General features: G+C 52.9%; 8 protein-coding genes across 8 annotated transcripts; 4 read left to right on the forward strand and 4 right to left on the reverse strand.

Annotated features, from left to right (window-relative positions):
• Positions 1–1,279: 1,279 nt before the first annotated feature.
• Positions 1,280–3,937, forward strand: CLAFUR5_10148 (uncharacterized protein; the record flags this gene model as incomplete). The annotated part of the gene is made up of 2 exons (XM_047909296.1): positions 1,280–2,762; positions 2,820–3,937. 2 exons carry the CDS (start codon positions 1,280–1,282, stop codon positions 3,935–3,937), a joined length of 2,601 nt encoding a protein of 866 aa, XP_047764313.1.
• Positions 3,938–4,782: 845 nt separating this feature from the next.
• CLAFUR5_10149 (GCR1-dependent translation factor 1) lies at positions 4,783–6,545 on the reverse strand (the record flags this gene model as incomplete). Its single annotated transcript, XM_047909297.1, has 2 exons — positions 4,783–4,853; positions 4,910–6,545. 2 exons carry the CDS (start codon positions 6,543–6,545, stop codon positions 4,783–4,785), a joined length of 1,707 nt encoding a protein of 568 aa, XP_047764314.1.
• Positions 6,546–7,272: 727 nt separating this feature from the next.
• Positions 7,273–10,033, forward strand: CLAFUR5_10150 (uncharacterized protein; the record flags this gene model as incomplete). Its single annotated transcript, XM_047909298.1, has 3 exons — positions 7,273–7,483; positions 7,713–9,831; positions 9,898–10,033. 3 exons carry the CDS (start codon positions 7,273–7,275, stop codon positions 10,031–10,033), a joined length of 2,466 nt encoding a protein of 821 aa, XP_047764808.1.
• Positions 10,034–11,369: 1,336 nt separating this feature from the next.
• Positions 11,370–13,029, forward strand: CLAFUR5_10151 (uncharacterized protein; the record flags this gene model as incomplete). The annotated part of the gene is made up of 3 exons (XM_047909299.1): positions 11,370–12,097; positions 12,149–12,577; positions 12,678–13,029. The coding sequence occupies 3 exons, from the start codon at positions 11,370–11,372 to the stop codon at positions 13,027–13,029; spliced, it is 1,509 nt and encodes a 502-aa protein (XP_047764807.1).
• Positions 13,030–14,200: 1,171 nt separating this feature from the next.
• CLAFUR5_20304 (uncharacterized protein) lies at positions 14,201–14,842 on the reverse strand (the record flags this gene model as incomplete). The annotated part of the gene is made up of 1 exon (XM_059463140.1): positions 14,201–14,842. The coding sequence occupies one exon, from the start codon at positions 14,840–14,842 to the stop codon at positions 14,201–14,203; it is 642 nt and encodes a 213-aa protein (XP_059319055.1).
• Positions 14,843–15,604: 762 nt separating this feature from the next.
• Positions 15,605–17,077, reverse strand: CLAFUR5_10152 (uncharacterized protein; the record flags this gene model as incomplete). The annotated part of the gene is made up of 2 exons (XM_047909300.1): positions 15,605–16,576; positions 16,628–17,077. 2 exons carry the CDS (start codon positions 17,075–17,077, stop codon positions 15,605–15,607), a joined length of 1,422 nt encoding a protein of 473 aa, XP_047764810.1.
• A 1,964-nt stretch (positions 17,078–19,041) lies between these two features.
• CLAFUR5_10153 (putative oxalate decarboxylase) lies at positions 19,042–20,543 on the forward strand (the record flags this gene model as incomplete). Its single annotated transcript, XM_047909301.1, has 3 exons — positions 19,042–19,339; positions 19,742–19,888; positions 19,939–20,543. The coding sequence occupies 3 exons, from the start codon at positions 19,042–19,044 to the stop codon at positions 20,541–20,543; spliced, it is 1,050 nt and encodes a 349-aa protein (XP_047764809.1).
• A 119-nt stretch (positions 20,544–20,662) lies between these two features.
• CLAFUR5_10154 (Polyamine transporter 4) lies at positions 20,663–22,159 on the reverse strand (the record flags this gene model as incomplete). Its single annotated transcript, XM_047909302.1, has 1 exon — positions 20,663–22,159. The coding sequence occupies one exon, from the start codon at positions 22,157–22,159 to the stop codon at positions 20,663–20,665; it is 1,497 nt and encodes a 498-aa protein (XP_047764804.1).
• Between the last annotated feature and the right edge of the window lie 141 nt (positions 22,160–22,300).

Below are 22,300 nucleotides of genomic sequence, written 5' to 3' on the forward strand. Positions count from 1 at the left end.
TACCCTTTTGCATCTGCACTTCGCACCTGCATTCTCGCTTTCACCCTTACATCTCACAGGCCAGGCTCTCGCCCTGACACTAACCTAGCTTCTTAAGCTTTAAGGATCTTTAAGGTCCTTTTATAATCTATCTTTAGCTAAGCTATAATAGTATCTCTAGCTATATAGTAGTTAGGTAGTAGTAAACTTAAGAGCTAGGTCATCCTTATATTAGCTTTCCTATAATACTGACCCTCTAGGTCAACATTAGTAATCCTTTTTCTAAGAGAAACTAGGTGTGTCTATACAGATCTAATAGTGAACTCTTTACTTATCTTAAAGGTCACAAATTGCTTTATAAGCTTATATATATAGGTTAGTAGTACCTAGCTATACTTATTCTAGAGATACATCTACTTCTTAGTAGCTCTTCTAGATTTATATAAGCCCTTAAGCTCAAATTTATCTTCTTCTATAATCCTACTAAGGACACTAAAGTTGTACACTATATTTCTACTACTAATCTTAAGATAGACTAAGATTAAGTTATAGAAGTTATATATAAGAATAGACGTCCCTTCTACTTAAGTACTCTTCTAGAAGAACTACTAAATATAAGAGCTACTTTTCGAGCTTTTCTTAACTCTACTAAAATAGAATCGTAATAATATAGTCTTCTTACTCTTTATAGTAAGTTCTTTTTTCTACTAGAAGATATCCGTATCGTTAAGGTCATCGAAGTTAGGAAACTATATAACGTCGATTTTATCCTCTAGATCTATACACTCTACTCGTAGATAATAAGGTGTGCTTGCTTCCAGCTTGACGTGCGTGCTTATTGCTGACGGTTTCGCTTCTGCAACACACGACTCTCTTGTAATGCGTATGCGGTCTTGGGGGTATTGCGCGGATGCTTGTATTGTATGAGCTTCGGCGGTGTTCATCAGCCATCCCATCGTTGCTGTGTCAATCTGATCTCGCCGAAACGCCAACCCCTCCAATCTGAGCCCGCGGAGGACGGCACGCTTACGCCTACGCCTACCACACACCACACACCACACACCGTCTGCTATACCGATTGCTTCCGACAGCTTCTCACGTGCACGCGTGCTGGACCGGGCAATCAGCTGAGCTACGCGGTTACTCGCCCAATCTCGAACACTCGCTGGAGCTGGTGGCACGCGACACAAGTGGGCAAGCTTTCAATGCAAGCGCAAACAACCAGCCCACCAACTTCCTCATCTCCATCGCGCCACATGCCTGACTGAACTACCGGACCACCCGCAGATCGTGATCGAACATGGGCAACAGCTCCTCCAAGGACGAGCGCAAAGCCTCGAAGCCGAGTAGCTTACGGTATGCAAGTCAGCAAGCTGCTTCGGGTGAGCCATCGCCCTCGCAGCTAGCACCTGGAGATCGCCTCGCTGGGACGATATACACGAACCGAAATGGGAGTGCGAGGGGGAGTAGCAGCAATCTGGCGTTTCTACACATAGGGAGAGGTGATAGGCAGACGGAGACCATAGCGCCGGAACGACCGCGGGAGACGAAGCAGGAGAGAGAGGCACGGAGGGTGGAGCGGGAACGGCAGGCACGACTGAAAGAGCGAGAGCGGAGTCTACGAGAAGAGCATGTCGATGGAGGCTACCTCGTCACACTGGGTGTGTACACTGGCGCGGAAGACTTCAGCAAACCTGTCGTGAGGCAGCTTCAGATCGAGAGGAGGCTCGCGCCTTTTTGGAAAGGACTGGACGATCACTCGGACTCATGGACAGAAGCGCAACTTGTGGCTGCTGCGAGGGGATTGCCCATCCCGAAACCTGATGAGGTGCCGGCCGAGATGGCGAGGAGTGCATGGCAGCAGGCTGAGCGAGATGCGCCGAGGGCGAGTGAGGCTAATCTGAACAGCCTGACAGTGCCGATAACGTCGAGGTCGCAGTCATATCAGTCGGACAAGTCGGCGAATCTGTCTTCGTCACATCCTGCCTTCTCCATCTCTGGACCGTCATCGCCTACGAGCGCGAACTCGAGCAACCCACTGTTCAGAGGCCGAGCGAAGACACTGGCGTCGACTCTGACGGGCAAGGGTCAGTCGCCTGATATCAGCCCGCAGGAGATGCGACTCCCCAACAATCCAAATGTCAATGGCCAACCCCTCGAGGCTTATCTATACAAAGATGCCGAAGAGTGTCCGATCTGCTTTATGTATTACCCACCATACCTTAACAAGACTCGGTGTTGCAATCAGGCGATATGCTCAGAGTGCTTTGTGCAAATAAAACGACCGGACCCACACCCTCCGGAGCACGAACAGCCTGGAGAGCAACGATCGCCAGAGGAGGAAGCTGAGATGTTGGTGTCGGAGGTTGCGGCGTGTCCATACTGTGTTATGCCAGAGTTTGGAGTGACGTATGATCCGCCACCGCTTAAGAGAGGTCTGGCGTATTCACAGCAGCAGAGCAATCCTTTCAGAAATCCTACTTCGGCGAACGCATCTTCGACTTCGCTAGCGCCACCTGCTGGACGTAGGAGAGCGACTTCTCTGTCTGCCAATGACTCGAGGGTCATCACTACCGATCGAGTACGGCCTGACTGGAAGAAGAAGCTGGACGATGCGAGAGCGCACGCTCTACGAAGGTCAGCTGCAGCTACTGCACTACATAACGCAGCATACGTGCTCGGCAACCAAGGCGACGCATCATCACGCACATTGCTAGGGCGACGGCGAAGAACGCTGTTCGGTGACAGCCCGAACGCCAGTGGAAGTGGAACACCGCGTGAAGGTATGTCGCCGGCAGAATATGATGCCTACTTCCGTCCCTCTAACAGAAATCGTCAAGGCGATGCAAGCGGCGACCTGGTCTCTGGACGGACAAGCTCGCGGCGGAACAGAGTCGAAGACCTTGAAGATCTGATGATGATGGAGGCGATCAGATTGTCTCTCGCTGCTGAGGAGGGGCGAAAACGGAAGGAGGAAAAAGAGTTGCACAAGGATGCGAAGAAGAAAGCGAAGGCCGATAAGAAGGAGGAGAAGAAGGCTGAGAAGGCTTTTAGGAAGGGCGGCGCTGGTGGCTCGCTGTATCATGCTGGGACGAATGAAAGCAGTAGTACGTGGGCGAGTACCAGTATGGCACGGTCGAGCAGCAATCTTGGAAGCCAGCCAATACCGGAGGAGCAGATGCAAGGGAAGGGGAAACAGCCTGTGCAGGACTTTGCTGGTTTCAACCCAATGTCGGAACCAACTTCGACGCTCAACAGAGACGTATCGCCGGAAGGCTCGACAGCACATACCTCAGATCCACAACGGCATCTTGAGGAATCCCGCGCGAATTTGCAACCCCCGGCCTCAGCCCCAATCAACACACCTGCAAATCTTCGCGCATCCCACCTGCGCGAGCTCTCGAACGCTTCATCAGCGGCATCATCGTTCATCGAGTCTCCGCAGCCAGGCAGTCTGCCTACTGGCTCAAATATGCCAACACACCTCGACGTCACAACAGCTGGCGCAACAAACGACAACTCCAACCTCTCATCCACAACCGGCACACCAGCCGCAACAGCCTCATCCGCAGAGCCCATGTTCAACTTCCGTTCCCTGGCCGCTATGATCGGCAAGGAAGAAGGAGACGACCACGTCGAGCACGCCGGAATGGAAACAGAACCTACGACGCGAGCGGAAGAGGAGCTTAAAGAGCCTTCACCGACCGCGAGCCCGGGGTTAGCACCGACGAGTATCACAGACGGTACTAGGAGTAGAGGCAATAGTGGAGAGAGTAGTGCCAGCGCTCCGCCGCCGATCTACGTCGAGCATCCGGACATGGAGGTGAAGCGGGAGCATGGTGATGGCGATGATGATGAGATTCAGCAGGTGCCTCAAAGCAGACTCGTCCATGACCCAGACAGGAAAGAGGTCGGCGGGATTGATGTTCATCCTAGGAGTGAGGGGAGGAAGGTGTAGAAGGATGATGATGATGGGCATTGATTGCATTTCCACTCTGGCGTTCAGCAAGACTGATGGACTGATGGCGGTGGCGTTCACAATGAATGGGGTACTTGAGACATGCGTGGTGTTGAGCCGTAGTGGCGAAGGGCGTAGAGGAGCTGCTGAGATTCGCTGTGGCGAGACATTGTTACTGGAAGGGACGAGGCACGGGGGGATCTGTGTATTCTGGCTCATTGTGGAGTATCAGGGAAGGGACGCAAGCATTCGGAATGTGTCATGGCATAGAATGGGGTGTGTGAATTGCATGCAAACATGGAAATCTCTTCGTCTGTGATGTTTTGGATCTGATATTTCGTTCTTTCTTTCCAAGTAACACGCTTTCTGTCCGTGTGGCATGGCATATTCTGCCCACCCACCACGATTCTCTTTCTCACTCAGACTTATCAGCTACAGTAGCACACATAAAGCTCAACTCACTATCTGCACATTCCGCCATCCCATCCTGCTCCATGGTGCAGGCTTTCGTTTCCCAACTGACTCACCCAATAGCATCGGTTCGGTTCCCGCCTTTCTGTTTCCCGCCACTGTTTCACGCGGCGTCCGTTTATCAACACACTGAGATATAAATGTATTACACATGTAGGCAAGTGCCGCCGCCGGCGCCCGCCTTTCCCGTGCTCCTGTCTGTTCGTCCGTCCGTGACACCTCGCGCTAATCGATTTTCTCGTTCATGTACTCAATGGAATTGTAAAGCTCGGGGGGTTGTGTGGTATGGGTACGTAGGAATCTTGTAGGTCGTGCCTTGTTACCTGTTCGGTAGGTGAGAGACTCTGTTGTTATCAGAGTCGATGTATGATTCTTTACTCGGCTATGCACTCGATGAGGTAGATTACGCCAAAGACGAGGAAGGCTATTGCGCCGCCGATTGTGACTGTCAAGTGTGTTAGCGACTTGGGTTCGTTACAGGTTCGGGTTGTGTTGACTTGCCGACTCGCATGCTGACTTTGCCAGCTAGTGCTTTCCCGCCGAGGACAGCCATTCCCGTACAGCATGCATGCCCTGCGATCGCGCCAATGGTCACGAGCCAGTAGTCCTGTCCTGCTGCCATGGCAATCGTTGCAATCTGGCTTCGGTCTCCCCATTCTCCCAAGAAAGTCATCACGAATGTTGAGACCCATGCTGGACTCAATACCAGACTGAGGAGGTTCTGCAGACCGGCCAGTCCAGTGCTCTTCCTCCTTGACGGAGAGGGCGATCGTGACATTGGCGGTGAGTCGGGTATGCCACCCTTGTTTAGACTTGTGGATCTCCCCCGTCCGGATTCCAGCTCGTGTGGCGACATCTTTGAGTGTGACTTCCTTCGCATCTTATGCTCTTCCTCTTCCAGCTCTTCCTCGACTTCTCGCATCTCGTCGCCCATACCTGCGTCTTTGGGCATGGCGAGACCTTCTCTCAGGCTCTTAGCACCAAACACGAAGAAGAGGACTGCTGCTGCAAATGTTGTGAACTTCTTGGGGAGGAGTGTTGGGAAGGCGTGGCCGAGCACTGCAGACAGGACCGTCATCGCAATCAGGGCCGCCAGAGCTGCGCTGAAGACCAGTAATCGGGCATGGCGCATGGCCATAAGGGCGGCGACGAGGAAGGTCTTGTCGCCGATCTCGCTGAAGATGATCATGGCGAATGAGAGGACAAAGGAGTGGAACCATTCGTGCCAGGACTCGTCGCCTTTGCTAGTGACGGGGGTAGGGCTCGAGGAGGAATCGGATTTGGGTTTCGCGGATCGTGAATTCGTCTTGCCTTCGGTGTCAGGCATCGTATCCACAAGCCATTTGTCCCTGCCACCATCCGGATTGACCGGAGGACCTAGGTCAGATGTCGCAACACCCGGGTTTGGATGCGGAATATTGTGTGGCTTTTCAGGCAAATCTTTAGGCTTCTCCATGCCATAGCCTGCCTCACCGTAGCCGTCGCCCTTCTTGCTGCCCTCCACGTACTCTCCTGTCACGGCGTCCTTGCTGCCGACGGCATCTTTGGCAGATGTCTTTCTCTCGCCCTTCTCGATATGCTCCTCCTCACTTTGTGGTAGGGGTGGTGCGGCCTTTGGCTTCTGGGGTGTGTTCTCCTTTGCGCCGGCTTGCTCCTTCCTCGTCTTCTCGCTGATGCCACCCTCAGTACCGGTGGTGCCCTTCTTCGGTGCTATCCTTTTCTCATCATCCATCACCCCGTCGTTCTTCTCCGGAATATCCTCCAGCTTCCAGCGCTCCTTGGCCGATGTCTTCTCAAACTCCTTCATGGAGGTTGGCAGCGACTTGGATGTAGTGGTTGCCGCGCTGTCTGGCTTCCTGTCGACCCATGGTCCCGCATGTGGCTTCCCGTCCAAGCCGTCTACTGGCGCATCTTCTGTCCCTTTGTAGGGCCTCGCTGTGCTCGTCGTCTTTGCATCGGGGTTCGCCTCGGTCGGGTCAAGTGGTTTTTGCTTGGCGCTTTGTGGCGGATGGTTCAAAGCCAGCATCTCATCGTTGTTGAGCACCTCGACGCCTTCTTTCGAAAGGGGGACGTCTGCAGCCGCTGCTAAGGATGGGGCGAGGAGCAAGAGCAGCGGCGACGCTCGTCGTATGCGCATGATGTGTGTATAGCAGTGGTGTGTGTCGAACAATAGGAAAAAGTGGTCTCGAAGTTCGGTTCCTGAGGAGAAAGGGAGGATGTGAGAGGTCAGGCTGACGTAGGAGGTACGCGGACGGAAGGCGGAAGGGTGCAGATGAGATTGCTGCTCGTATCACAGAATCGAAATATACACTAGCAGAGAACAGAATGCGCACGCGTCAAAGTCGTGGTTGAACAGAAAGGAAGGCGGGAAAGGGTGCGGCAAGGGTGAAATGTTGGCGTCTCATCGTGTTTAGTATGGATAATGGGGGAGCAGGGATCATTGATTCATTTGGCAACGGCAAGAAGTCGCCGAACATTGATACATATCATTATCCATGGATATAATCAATGTCATAAGCTCCGCCACAATGCATCATGCCAAGCACGCCAAGAGCCACACGAATGGCCGTCGTACAGAGCGCGTGTCTGCGACGAGTCTGCTGCAACACGAAGATCGTCGCCGTGAAGAAGCGCAGAACAGAACTGCTGTAGCAGCTTTGCCGATCTTCCGCTGATTCATCACGGTCGGATCTAGCCGTTAGGGTTCTACAGACTACCCCAAAGGGTTGGAGCCTAAGCAATCACAACAAAACAACACCGGATGCATCCTTCTTCACACCACTCACGCCAGCAAGCACGAGCGCCGCAGACATTGTCGCGCCGCTGTTCGCTGTCGCGCACTGTCCCGTGACCGTCTTGTAGTAATGGCCAAGATATCCTCAACTGCGCAAGATCAGCCGACTGCGGCGCCCGTCCGCTCGACTCGACAGACGCGCAGTGCGAGTGCTGAGCCGGCCGAGACTGCGCGACCGACACCGACCCGTTCGAGAGGACGCAGAGTGCAGAATGAAAATAGTGGCAATACACCCGGGAACAGCAAGGGACGAAAGTCGAAGTCGAAGCCAGCTCCACCAGGTGAGTAGCGAGTAGTGAGTAGTCAGCTAGGGATGCGTAACCCTACCGACACGCCGACGTGCACTTCATCATCATCACCATCACCATCACCTTCACCATCACCTTCACCATCACCATCACCATCATCGACGGCGTGGGAGCAATCCTTTCAAAACATGACTCAGATGTGCTCCACGAACGCAAACACGTCTTGCGACCACGCCACCAAGATCGCTGACGTTTCATGTAGATCTTACGACAGTGGAAAAAGATGTCGAAGAGGAAATCGACGCAGATGCAGTTGACGACGACGAGGCCGAGCTGCAGGCTGATGCGCGGGTCCAAACAGAGCTGGCTGGTCTAGCCAATCTACCTCGCGAACGTCGTGTCTCAATCGCCGCCTCGGCCATGTCTGGCACTACCGCAAAGACGTCTTTCTCCCAGGAAGAGCTGGAGATGCTTGACCATGATGTTATGGTTGATGAGCTGCCCAAGCTGGCTGCTGCTGCTCAGGATCTGGTACAGCTCCTGCTGCCGGAAGGTCCGGACACAGAACACGACACATGGAAAGAAGTCAGGCGAACTGGCTCGAGACTCAATAAGCTCCATCAGCGCCGGCTCATTGTTCTGAATACGTACAAGCAGAGCTTTGGTACGATGCCCTACATACGTCCGGACCTCGTTCTTCGCGGTGTACTGAGCACACAAGACGTCTACGACCTGCCGCATGCATCATGGAGGCCGGACGATATACTGCTCAGGATCAATCTTGCTACTATGCTGGACAATTTGTTGATCACTTGCGACCTCAGTAATTGGGACTCCGAGTGCAGCACCGTGCTTGAACAGCTTTCCGTCGCCTTCCCCGCCTGTATTGCTGGCGGTGAATTTAGTTCTGCAGCACTGGATTTCTATCTCGACGTGGTCGCACAGGTCGTCATCACTCATCTCGAAGCTTCTTCCACCAGCGCACCATCCTTCTCTCCCCACGAGACCATCGGCGACTTGTTCTATGATGCGGACAGTGTGTTCAGGCAGATGGAAGCCCTTGGCATTGCGCGTCTCGAAGATGCCGACCAACGCTCTGCATTCGGCCTGGTCAAGCAGTATGCCGAGGCATTGAAAGCACCATTTGAAGAGGGCAGCACGGACAACGCGAGAGCTGGTATTGGCCATCTGAAGGCCCAATTTTCATGGGACTCATTCCAAGATCATGTCGTGCGCTATGCTCATGCTCGATCTATCGAGCTTCAGCAAACTATCGCCCAGGCTGGTGGCATCGAGCAGATTCTGACGGGACTTGGGAAGGAAGTGCAGCAACGGGAACAAGAGAAGTATGTCCTCAAAACGAAGCGCAAGTCCCTCGAAGCCAAGCAGCGAAAGTCGTTGAATGGCAAAGTGGATCTGCGAAATATCATGAGCAGTTTTCCGGAGGCTCACAAGATTGCACCTATCGCGGAGGACGACCAAGCAGAACCTGCCGCCCCGCAGATCATCCCAGAACCGACTGTCGTCGAAGCAGACTCGCTCTTCATGCCACAAAATGATGTAGCAGACCCGGGTGAGCTTTCCAAGGCTCCAGAAAGCCCTGCAGCACCTCGATCAAGTCTGCAGGTATCTCTGGCGTTCCAAGAGCTCCAACGACAGAATACCGCGAAGCAGCAACGTCGACTCATCGATGCACAGCCAAATGCCCAGCGGGTAAATTTTGATGATGACGAAGAGTTACAGAGTCAACGTGCCAATCCTCAGCCGTCGGCGAGGCCCAGCTCACAATTCAGACGACCTGACTCTTCCGTTAGAAGCAAAAGAAGCGCTGCCGAGATGGAAGATGATGATGACGATGTTCCAGATCCTACGCAGGATGAGGGCTTCCAGACGGCCGCTCAGAACAAAGCAGGTGCAGCGCAGAGACGAAGAGAAGTGTCCTTTGCGCATATAGATCGTCTCTCGGCCTCTGCAGAGCCTGTAGATGATGCTCCTGGACCCTCATCTCGACAGTCCACAACACAAGGGCCGAGCCCGGCCAAGCGTCAGCGAAAGAACCCTGGCTCAACAATACCTCCGCCCCTTCCCGCGGAAGAAACACAACCTGACGAGGAACGACTATCGTTGTATCAACGCGCCAAGGTGGTCGCGAAGCGAGACCGTGTCACCGCAAGGATGGCGAAGCCCCCGCAAGTACGTCGTCCGTGGACTGACGAAGAGGAAGCTCATTTGATTGACCTCATCGAGCAACATGGCGACGATGGCATCAGCTACGCCTTGATAAAGGAATTCGACGATAGCGATGCAGACCCTAAGCTCAAGGCACGTTCTGCAGAGGACATCCGATTCAAAGCGAGAAATATGAAGGCTACTCTACTACTGTAAGTCGTCTTGTGGTGGAGATGGTGGACTGCGAAAGCTGTATTACTTACTGACATATCACGCAGTTCTGGCACCGCATTGCCTGATAACTGGGACAAGGTTGTGCTTGACAGGAAGTCGATCGACAAGCTCCACGCACGTGGTATACCGTACCACCAAGAGAGGCTGCGAAATCCTGTCCCTATCGACTTCAGCAATTAATGACCAGCGGCGTGTACTATATGGGAGGGAATCGCTTTTCGTATGGTGGGAAGCGCTCTACGGAAGGCTTGGATGATTGATGAGCTTTCTTTACCGATTTCGTATGCGTAAGCACCGCTGTTATCGTTACCACGTCTGCATCTAGTTGAGTCACTGCCACGGATACGTATGGTCTACCGTCCCAGGGAATTGACGAATACGTACAGTCCACCGTCCTGGATATATTGACAAACGCGTATACTCTGCGGTCGTAAGTGCCTTGACAGATACGTACAGTCCTACTGGCTGCTTGACGAAAGCAGATTCACTCATGCACAAAGGACCAACTACAACATATGGCAGGCTCGGTTGCCACAACAGTGACTCCATGGCCTGGAGCTGGACGAACAAAGCCATTATGCGGATAACGCGCTATCGTAATAACACATCGCCATGTTATCAACCTTTCCTAGGCAGCCTCATGTCCTCCTCCCTCCACTACAAGTCACAGCATCATCCAACATTAGACAAGATCATCAACAGCATCTCAATACTTCACCACATTTCCAAGGTGTCCACACGCTACCTCAATAATCAACCCTAAGACCTGAACACTTGTCTTGCATTCCTGCAGTGCGTCTGAGACACGACTCGAAACTCCACTTGATGGGCGATCTCATCTACGAAGGTCGCAAGTCCCTGGACAACTTTCGTCTTTGGAGGAAACAGCGGGAGTACGACAAGAAGGTGAAGCCATGGGAGTGGCATCGAGAGAGGCATTCGGTCGTGGGGAGGTGTAGGAGGGTGCGGAAGTGGGTTGAGGGGAGGTGGTGGTAGCTTCTCGTGTGAGGAAAGACTGCTGGGAGGTGTCGTTCGTGGCTGAGCATCACAAATCTCGTTGCCTGAGCATCATGTGCTGGTTCACATGTGCAGAGGGCAGCGCGCGAAGTATTGTCACGACACGTCATGACCATGCCACCAGAGGGCGGCCTGGAAGGGTGCTGAGGGCACGCCAGAGCCGTGGTACAAGATGATGCTTGGAGGGCAGGTGATGAGCTCGTAGGAGGCAGATGCAGAGGCTGAGTACTCACCGATGACCTCTACCACCTGAACGCTCAGTGCTGGCAAAAGGAGAGTGGTTACGGCACGTCATCTCCATACCACACAAGAGAGTGGCGGTGCCTTGTGATCAGCCAACCACTGCGTTGCTCCTCATGTCGTGGAACAAGGTACCGAAGCTAGGCCACAGAGACGATCGAATGGAGCAGGCAGTGCAGGCGGCCCCTATAATGCCTTCTATCATCGCCGGCCACTCACGGTTTATCCTCAGCTCACCGGTTTAGATCAAAATTCTACTATGGCTGCTCCAGGCTTTGGCTTCTCGGTTGGCGACTTCATATCCGGAATACAACTGACTGGACAGGTCATAGACGCACTCAGGACTTCAAACACGGCCCCAGCGGAGTACAAGTGTGCTTTGACTCTACTGCAGACATTACACTGTCTTCTCCAGCAATTCGTGGACACACCAATCGCAGGGAACGAAGAGAGTCAAGCCCGGGCGGTGGCATGTGCCAAAGAAGCCATCACCTGTGTTCAGAGGTTTGCTACCAGAATCGGTAGGCTGGAGCATGCGCTAGGACTACCACACGAGGCGACGAGATTGACCCTGAAGAAGAGAGTGGCCAGAGTGCCATCGAAGCTGAAATGGGCATTATGCACCAAAGATGACCTTGCGAGCTTTACCAACACTGTTATGCCACATGTCTCGATGGTCCAGCTATATCTTCAGATGCAGCAATGTTCCCCTAGGAACGTACCACAAGCGCGCATGACAATTCCGACAGAGACCTCAGCCGCGATCGAGACTCATCAGCGTCGTCTGGAGCAGGACTTAGAAGACGTCGGAATTGATAACGACATAAGTCGAAAATCCCCAGTGCTTTGCGCCCGTGCCATCAATAGTCACCGAGGCCCGATAGCTACCGCTTCCTTCGGCTCGCCGGTCGGTCGCATCATTGTTGCAATCCAGGTTGATGGAAAAGGAGTCCGAGAGCTTGTTGCCACGATTGGCACTATTATGAAGTAGGTGCTCGACTCTTCGTTCACGCTTCCTTTTCCACTGACATTGCGCAGCCTTATGTGGTCCTTGTTCGCGAAGCTGCTCGGAGCATCTAGCTCGGTGCCAGCACGGCCCACGACGAGTCTCGATACCGACATTGTCGTTACTGACGCCCTAGGAAGGGTCATTCGACTGCCTTACGAGCACTTCCAGATATCCTGGATGATGGTGTACGCTAGGCTCAGCGTAGCCTTTGAAGATTGCCCTGGGGAACTCAAGGTGCAAGAAGGAAGCTATGTGATGCGTTGCGGTCATCGTGAACCGGGTGACGAACTTGATGCGGATAATTGGAATACTGTGTCTCCGGGCGCGAAACTGTCTATGGTGCTCGTGATCGAGAGCGGCGATTACAGTCCCACCGAATGCCCGGCGTGTGGACTTGACTATGAAGCCTTTTTATCAACCGATGATGGAGAACAGTTCATGAGAAAATGGATCACTTGGTAAGTATTATAGATCCCTCGTCGTCAAAATAGCCACTGGCAACGACAGCGCAAAATGTGGCATCGTTCAGGATACCTGCTACCAGTCGCACTACCACAGTCTACATACGGATAATTTCATATGTCCCCAGACTTACCAAGATAGCACCTGGGAGTGTGATTTCCAGCACCTCTCGAACATGGACCACGAATGGGAAGGTTCAAGTCATGAAGGAGTCGATGTTCATGCCTTCAAGATGGTACGACGATTCACTCACATCTGCCTAGATCGCGATAGATGCTTCGCCAATGCTAGGAGTCTGCGAGCACATTGGGAAAACTCTTGTGGAGTCATAGAGGAAGTGGACGACATCGATGACAGCGATCGGGAGGATGAAGACAACCACAGTGAGAGTGTTTCGGATGCAGACAGTGATTGTGCATCAATGACGGATTCTGACAGCCCTGACTGATGGCGAGGTACGGACGAATACTAGAGATAGGCATGGCTATAAACGTTCTAGATGGTAGACCTGCAATCGAGTCAATCGAGTAAATCTCCAGATACGTACAGTCTAACGGCCTGAGTACTTCGAAAGAAAGGTCCATTTCACCGTCCCAGACATATCGGCAGATACGGAAAGTCTGCCGATTCAGGTATGCTCATGAGAGCTGAATAGTCCACCAAACCAGACACGTCGGAGAGATATGTATGTCCTACTCACCTGAGTACGTTGGACGATACTCAAATTTAACTACACAAGTCCATCGAAGGTGACGTATAGTTTGCTCCCGGCGAAATACTCCCATGTCCCTCAATCCACGGTTATGTACAGGCTTCTGTGCGATAGTAACGGCCACCTGCACCTGAGTCCCGATGGTCTACCACGTTCCATGGGTCTCATCCATCAACCTAGCGGGTCCCGACTGCAATGCTTCAGCACATACCCACCATGCCTCTACCTCACTATCAGCTCCCCACACTTAGCACACTTCATCTCTTCTTCCTGAGGCGGCAACCCTACTTGCAGTAACGCGGCTGATTTGCAGTGCTTCGGCTGTTTTTGCTTCTCTTTCTTCCTCGCTTCCTCAACTTCTTCTATCCATCTCTGGCACGGAATGATGCAGCTGAGATGGGCGCTTCTGCATTCCTTAGATTCGCCACGGTGACCGAGGGTGAAGTATTGCTGGCACATGGTGACTTGGTTTCGACGTGGCTGGAGATGGAAGAGAGAGGGAGAGAGATAGACAGGGAGGGGAAGGGGGTTTATGTACTGACTAAGTAGGTATTTTGTTTGTGGTTAAAGGATCAGGGTGGCTCCACAGACTTCTGGTACGATCGTGTAGATCAAAGAGAGCTTATATAACGAGCTGGGCTTCAAAGCTGGGCTCGCTCCTGACATTCACGGTAGGCAGGAAGTATGTGATTCATGATTAGACCAGTGTACGTAGCATGTCAGAAACCGCAGTCTGCCGCCCGTGATACATGAAGCTCAACTTCTGCTTCGACCAAGTAATTTGGTCTTTTTGTCCCCTTTATTCGCTACTATGTCTCCTTCGTAGCCCGAAGCCCATCGCTAATCGTGCACTGAATTGCGAATCTCCTGTGTTGTCGGGCTCAAAACGACCACAACCCTATGCTGATCAGTCTCCGCCCGACTCACCAGCTGGCAACTCTCCCATGAGCTCTGTCCTCTTGAATATCTCGGCCTCATACAGCTTCCGCTGCTGCCGCTCGCTGCCTTTTGCCAGCCAAGCGACCGCTTCATCCACAACAGCGCCAATCGTATTAACCTCCGGTGGTGTGTAATGCTGATTCACGGAAAGAGGCAGCGCACAGGGTCCAGGTCTCCAGAAGTCGACACTCAGATTCTTTAGGCCGCGGTCGAGTCTGATCTTGCGCCATGAAGCGTCTCGCTGGCTACAAGGGACGACCTGGCTCTCGATCTGTGCCAAGGTGCGGTCGATGTTTTTTGGTGAGAGGATCTTGCTAGTGCCGACGTTCATCTGGAGCTCTTGGCCGTTGAGAATGGTGTGTACGCTGAGGATTTTGAATGGTCGAAGTGCTCGTTGCAGGTTTGAAGATTGCAGTAGGCGCACGAGGCGGAACAGGCTGAGACGGTCGCTGGGCTCCAGGAGCATGGCGGCCCGGAATCTTCGTTGCTTGATGGTGTCGTCGAAGGTGCTGTTAATTTGACGTAGTTTGAACAGAGTGAGCGCAGGCAAGTGCTCGAGAATGTTCTCGACAAGCTCGGGGATGGCGAAAACCGCAGCTGATGCGGCCATTTTGGGTGTTCTCTCTGGTGTCTTTGTCAGTGATAGATTGAAGAAACCAACAGACCGCTCGCTGTTGCTTACTGATATGGCAATTAGAGATGCGAATGTTGTCGCGATGTTGACATTTGGGGATGAGGCTGGTGATAAGTGAGGGCGGTGGTCAAAGCTTTGACATCACATGCGAAAAGCAAGGATGCGGCTGTACACGGACTCGAGTTGGCCACACCGGGGCTGTTCACGTAGACAGCGTGAAATCCACTCCAAGGTCAGTCTTGTTCACTATCTCGAGCCCGTTAACCCTGATTCTGCTCAACATGACGTCGGTGCTTCGAGACAAAGTCAACCAAGTCCGTGAATTGCCTGATCACGATCCTTCTAGCTCTACTGAACTGATCACGGTCTTCTTTGAGATGGAGTACGTACAATGAACTATACGTACAAAGAGCTGTACGTATAACGAGCTGTACATGCTTGAACAGGCCGATAGCTTTCATGTGACCCAGCGTAGCTCACCATGTCTGCATGCTCGCTTCGACATAATAGACAGTGCGCAGTAAGATGGAGTTGACGTGAAGCAAAAATGTCGAATCACGGTGAAAGTTGTAGGCTGTGGTCCCCTTCATGGAGCAGAGGAAGCTTGAAAGATTGCTTGGGGCACAGATTGATTAATAAGAGGCTTATAACACCTAAGTCATAACTGATCGTCGTGTGCTGTTGGCCGTTGCTGCGCACCTAGTGTCCTCGACCAGCGGCGCCTTCCAGACTAGTGTATCAGTAGTACACGGGCTTGTCCTTATCCGTGAGGTCGAATACGACAGATGAGTGTGGCCTCGCACCACCACGGAGTGGGAACTCCTGTGGAGAATTGATGGACCTGTTGAAGCTAAGCGAGCCATCGTCGTTCAGATCAATCCAGAGCGCCTTGAAATCGGCTGGAGTGTTGAGAATGCCGATGTCACCAGTCTGGACAAAGTAGTCGGACACTAGCAAGTGCTTCTGATCCGGTGCTAACTTAAGGTAATGTGGGCCCACAGTGGGCTGCACCTCATCTGGATCATCGAGACGCTTGAAATTGTCCAAATCGGAGATGTCGAGAGCAGCGATGTGGTCTGCCGTGGTAAGGGTAAAGTATGCGAACCTGCCGTCTTTGGTAATGTCTGAGTAGATGGCTGTGGTATCTCGAGCCTTTGGCCCAAGATCATAAAGAAGCTCAGCGCGGCCGGGGTTGCCATTCTCATCGCGACGCTCTGGATAAATGATCCAGACTTGACCAAGGTGAACAGCGGTGGCGATTGCAGCGCCTTCTTTGTTACCCGGGATGAACTTTACGTCCTGGATGCCGCCACCATCGGGAATTTTGATAGTGTTGGTGATCTTTCGAGACTTGAGATCCCAGAGACGAAGCATGTCGGCGCGCTGGATTCCAGCTGATGGCTTGAGTACCGTGATGGGTACAACGAAGTCTGAAGTAAGGATGTGGCCACGATCGAAGTCGATACTGAGACCGTGTGGCGAGAACTGGTCGCCGAGGATGTTCAGAGTGCCCTCGACATCTTCCGGCCACTGGTGAATGATGTTATAATCTTCGTCGGTCTCAATGAGGCGACCAGGGGCTGTGCCAACGGCGGAGCCCATATAGGTGATGAAGAATCCGCCATTCGGCTTGGCTACAACCTCGTCTGCGATGGAAGCTAACAAAGCACGATCAGATTTGGTATACTTCGGCTCGTATGGGTTGGAAACCTAGGAAATAGTCAGTTATGTATAGACGATGTAAGTTTGTGTCGCACTCACATCCCAATAGAACCCTATATCTTGCGTCTTCAACAAAGACAATAACCCGCCACCCCATAGTGTCTTGCCATCCTTCGATACACCAAGATGATGAGGGCTGTTGCCAGAAGTTGGCACGTCTACCACTCTCAACAGAGTTCCAAAAGTATCATCGTCCAGACTGTACGATGCCAAGAAGTCAGCATGCTTGTTATCACCAGCACCAGTCCAGAAGTAGCCAATCTTCTTGGGCTTGATGTTGCTGCCGTTCCAAGGTGGAGATGGCAATGCCGGAGTAGGAATCTGCAGGATAGGGAGCGGTGGTGCGACGTCATTGAGAAGCTCAGTGACGCCAGGAATCGATGGGATGAGTGGCGGCAGAGAGAATTGACGTTTGCTTGGCTGCCCAGCTGGAATCGCCGCGCTGCTGAGGCCAATGAGGGCCGCGACGGCAAGCTTAGAGAGTGTCATGTTGACAAGGATGTCTCGAGTCGTAGAGCTAGCTTGTGCAAGAATGAGATAGATTGAGCAGGTTTCCAAAAGGTATATATGCTAGAGTTCATTGTTAGCACGATGGTGCCTTCTCGAAAGCACAACGAGTACACCCTCTTCATCTCGGACAGCAAGCTACGCAGTTCCCATAGCTGTCGTCAATCATGAAGATCTGCACTCCAATCCGTCCAGTCGGTCTGGGACGCCAGGCGTGGTCGAGCACATCAATATTGCCAAGTATGGTTTTATGGTCGAGTAAAGGCAGACCCGACGAGGTACGGACTCACCGAGCGACATGCTATATGCCAACGCTCGCTCAAACTAGTATGGCGGCCTCGACACAAGCAAAGACGCAAATTGCGGTGCAGGGGCCTAGAAGAATGGGTCAATCGAACATCTCGCAGTCCTTATTGGAGTATTTTGGTGCTACTCGGGCGGGTGCAGACTGGAGCCGGATCGCGGACCCAGAACGCACAGCCCTCATACTTGCGCCCAAGTGTTGTGCCTGCCCAAGCTCTGAGACATAGTCCCTTTTCTCTTGTGGCAGCGACGAGCATGGGTCCGAGCTGAGGGGTTGTTGTTGAGCACGAGAATCTTGAAGCCCTTCCAATCCACAAAACAGTCCATCCGGACGGACGAAGAGGAGCTGCAGGTATGTGCTGCCCAAAGTGGCCGGGTATCCTGATATGTCTCAACCAAAGATCACCCAGCTGCGAAGAATGCGTTGATCTACACAGAATCTTCTCAGATCAGATGCCCAGGCTTTAGTGAGCAGTTGGAACAATGATGACAGCCAGGGCGTCGATAGGCTTGCAAAGCCTAAGGAAAGGTCAGAGAAGCGCATCCACCTTTACCAAGAAACCGAAATTACTCCAAGACTGGTGCAAAATCAAAGGCTATAGCGCAACAGACATGGGCCTTTCCCAAAAGCAGGATCATCGAACATAAGTACCGGGGTCGCGAGGTGGCTCACCATTGATACTGAGCGAACAAACATCGCAAGGACGCTTACACGAAGGTATAGCCATTCTCAAGAGATCGCGGTGCAGTAACAAGCCGGATTTGTTGCCATGAAGACGCCTGCAAGCCCGAATAATGAAGCCCTGCCACTGCTGCATCAACGGTGTGAGAAATGTCGCATTGGGCGAGCTTGCTGTACGAGTGCGGTCGACGGGGCTGCTTTGGCACCCAGAAACGTCGTTTACTAGCCGGAATAGCTCAAAGAGCCTTGCGCACCTGGTACACATCCTCCAGGCATGAAGTCGAGGATTTCCTGATTGGGCAATTTCGGCTTCTTGTGCTCGGACCATGTGAGTGAAACTATTCCTCTTCAGACGATTACGCCATATGCAGCGAGAATGAGTGCGCAGGGCCAAGCATGACGATCATACCTCTGTCGAGCTGTTTACGGCAGAACCACGCTCTTGGTATAAGATCATCCCAGATGGATATAGGGCCCTCCCATGCCCAGCCTTTGCCCAGACTTTGGTCCAACATCTGGCGTTTTGATGCCATCTCCTGAACTCAAGGCGACATGCTTGTGCAGGCGATCTTGCTTGAGACAGCCAGTGAGATGCTTGTACCGGCGGCACAACTGTGCGGACGCATCTGCTTGTATCGGATTGCACTGTCGTTCATACGCTTACACCCGAGATTATCGCGGGTATGCTTCGAGCACGCCTTTGCAGCTTAGCAGTATGGCACCACAAAGGCATTGTCCATCACTGCCGGAGCCAAGCATTTGTATTGGGATCTCTGCCAAGGTCTCAACCCGCGACAGCGCGCAAGCAGCTTGAATCATTGTGTCGATCGACCAAGCGACCTTGGGAGTTCGTGCTTCGCGTCCTCCATGACGCGCCTTCCAGTGTGAGCGTTATAATCTCGAGAAATCTTCCTCAGCTACGCATTTTGATTGTAGTTGGCTGGTACTCCTTTCGTCCACTATGAAGATCTCCGTCTTGCTTGCCAGCGCTCTTGCTCTTGGTGGAGTCGAAGCCGCCGCAAAGCGACGCTCGCCTCCTAAACAGTTCCAAGAGAAACACCTTCCCAGCAAGCGGACGTCGAAGCATTTGAGGCCCTATGCAGACATTGCTGGCATCACCAAGCGCCAGACCGATTGGCAGTACCAGCCCGATGGAGAGGCGTTGGGAGCTCCCGATACAAAGCAAGCAGGTTATGCAGAAGGTGCTTTCGCAGAGGGACAACCAGAAAGCTCAAATGGACGAGGAGCTCCCTTCTCTGGTAAGGGTCTTGACCATCATGTTTGATGCGAAGTAAAGACTGACCCTGCTTGTAGGTGGAACAAACCCCATCGTGGACGTCCAGAACCCTAGCAACCTTGGCGCCGAATCGACCGACAATGGCATTGTAGCCAACCTCAAATGGCGTTTCTCGGATTCAAAGACTCGCCTGTTGAAGGGTGGCTGGGTTCGCGAGCAAGTCATCACCGACCTGCCTTCGAGCAAAGACATCCCGGGGGCTCAGCAGCATCTCAAGAAGGGAGCTACCCGTGAGCTCCACTGGCACAAAGTCGCCGAGTGGGGGTTCGTGTACGCAGGTCGGGTTACTGTTTCTGCTGTCGACGAGGACGGTAAGAACCAGTGGGAGCCCTCGAGGTCGGTGACATCTGGTACTTTCCCAAAGGTGCGGCACACGCTGTTCAAGGATTGGCAGATGAGAACGAGTTCCTGCTTGTCTTTGATGAGGCCAATTACGATGCGCCTGGTACGACATTCAACGTGGACGACTGGATCGCGCACACTCCGAAGAATATCTTGGCCAAGAACTTCGGTAAGTGTCATCCATTCCATATGTTGTGCTATAGCTGCTGACCAGCCAAGGCGTTAACGAATCGCTCTTTGATACTATCCCAGCAACGAGTCCCTACATCGTGGCTGGTAACGCCAATGGCACAGTCAGCGGGGAGGGCATCGACTCTCCTTTCGGCAAGCTGGAAGGTAACAGCTCGTATGTGATTCATCATGGAGATGTGGAGCCTATTACTGCACCTGGCGGAGGTGGTACAATCCAGATCTTCGACTCCAGGACCTTTCCGATCTCCACCACCATTGCCGCGTCTGTGGTTACAATCAAGCCTGGTGGTCTTCGTGAGCTCCACTGGCACCCAACAGCCGAGGAGTGGGTGTACTTCGTTCAAGGTCAAGCTCGTGCTTCGGTGTTCACTGGCAACGCTGCTGCGCGTACTTTTGACTTCAGCGCCCGTGACACTGCCGTCTTCCCTGACAACAGCGGACACTATGTCATCAACACTTCGAACAATACAGATCTAGTGTGGATCGAAATCTTCAAGGCTGACCGCGTGGCGGACATCTCGCTGACCCAGTGGCTCGCCTTGACCCCGGCTCCAGCTGTCTCGCAGGTGCTGAACATCAGTGTAGACGCTGTAAGGCTGCTGAAGAAAGAGAAGCAGCTGATCATCGCTTGATAGTGCTTCTGCGGTGTTTTGATATGCGGAAGGCGAGGGTAGAATAATGCAAGATGCAAGATGCAAGCATAAAGTGTAGAGTCAATGAACTCGTGAAATTTCTCTTCAAATATGCCGCTTCATTCGTCAGGCCTGTACTGGCTCTTCGCTCTAATGCGCTCGCCGTAACGTTCGAACACAAATGGAATCGGCAGTAGTAGCAGACTGACGAAGCCTAGGAGACTCGCTGCCCACCCATTTCCCAGACCTTCGAACATTTGCACCGCGAGCAGCGGGAACGCGAATGCAGCCAAATATCTCGCAAATGTGTTTGACGAGGCTGCGGATGCGCCGTACTGTGATCCATAGCAGTCCTGCAACGCCATGAGTGCGCACGTGAAGATCAGAAGGTTGGCACAGCTGAAGAGAGCCTCTGCAGCCACGGGAGCTAGCCAGTGGACCGAGGGTCTCGCTGTCCAGCCGAACCAGAATAAGCTGACTGGCAAGAGCGGTGCGCCGACTTTCGCCAGGATCAGCTTCCTCTCTGGCGGGAACTTTGCTTGAGGATCAGCCTCTCGCAGCTTTGCGTGCTCTTTAGTCCAGATGACCTCGAATATGAAGAGAGTGATGGCCAGACCTGCCAGACTTCCCACGGCTTGCCCAAGGTACGTCAAGCCAATGCTTCCAAGCCCAAATCCGTAAGTGGTCCTGAACACGTAGCTGAATGCAGCGAAGAAAGCATTGAGTAGGCCGAACAAGAATGCAGTGTAGAGGTTCCAGAATAGCACCATCGGCTCGGTCGCTGTCATATGTAGCGGTCGCACGATGGTCTTCTTGGCAAAGTACTTGAAGGATTCCATGGGAGTACGTTGTGGTTCAGCTGGCCCTTCGATACCCAAACGCTTGGCTCGGGACTTCAGTATGGTTGTCTTATATGTCTCTTTCGCTCCAAGAGAGATCGTAAGCACGATGGCGATTCCGAAAAGGATGACCCACTGCGTCCAGCGCCAATTTCGCTTCTCTGTGACAAACCCGCCGATCAATGGTCCCAATACCGGGCCCATTTGAACACTTGTAACAAACACTGCCATTGGCACAGCTCGTTTGTGTGGACGGTACAAGTCGGCTGTTGACCCAGATCCAATCGCGAGTCCGGGACTAGCAACCAGTCCAGCGAAGAATCTGCATACAACGAGGGACGTGATGTTGCTCGAGAAGCCAGCCCCAATAGTGAAGGCGGCGAAGACGGGTAGTGCTGACAGATACACTATGCGACGACCGTATGTCTCTGAGACTGGTGCGGCGATGACTGGCCCAAACGACAGCCCGAGAAGGTAGAACACGAATGGCAGCAGCGCGACCTCTCTGGATATGCCGAAGTCGTCCATAACCTGCTCGAGGCCGGGAGTGTAGACTGAAGAGCCGAAAGGGGCGAGTAGTCCGACGCATATCGGGATGAATGTCTGGAACACCTTTGAAGCAGAGGACCAGTTCTGTGGGTTTCCAGGGTCCTGCAGGGCGTTGGGATACCAGTCCGTGGCGTTCGGTATGCTTGCTACATAATCGTCAATGGCTCTATCGCGTCCCTGGGCGTTGACCGACTCTTCACTGGGCTTCTCAGAAGTTGTTGACAACATGGCGTAGTCGTCGCAGTGGCAAAGTAAGGTCGTGACGAGATCAATCCATTATTATCGTGAGATTGCTCAAGAGTTGATATGCTCCCCGTCGTGAGTCATCACACGTTGCGTGTAGTACCGTCAGACCGCACGACATGGCAG

Source organism: Fulvia fulva, chromosome 7 (genome assembly GCF_020509005.1).
Source record: "Fulvia fulva chromosome 7, complete sequence".
In the NCBI taxonomy this organism is placed as follows: domain Eukaryota; kingdom Fungi; phylum Ascomycota; class Dothideomycetes; order Mycosphaerellales; family Mycosphaerellaceae; genus Fulvia; species Fulvia fulva.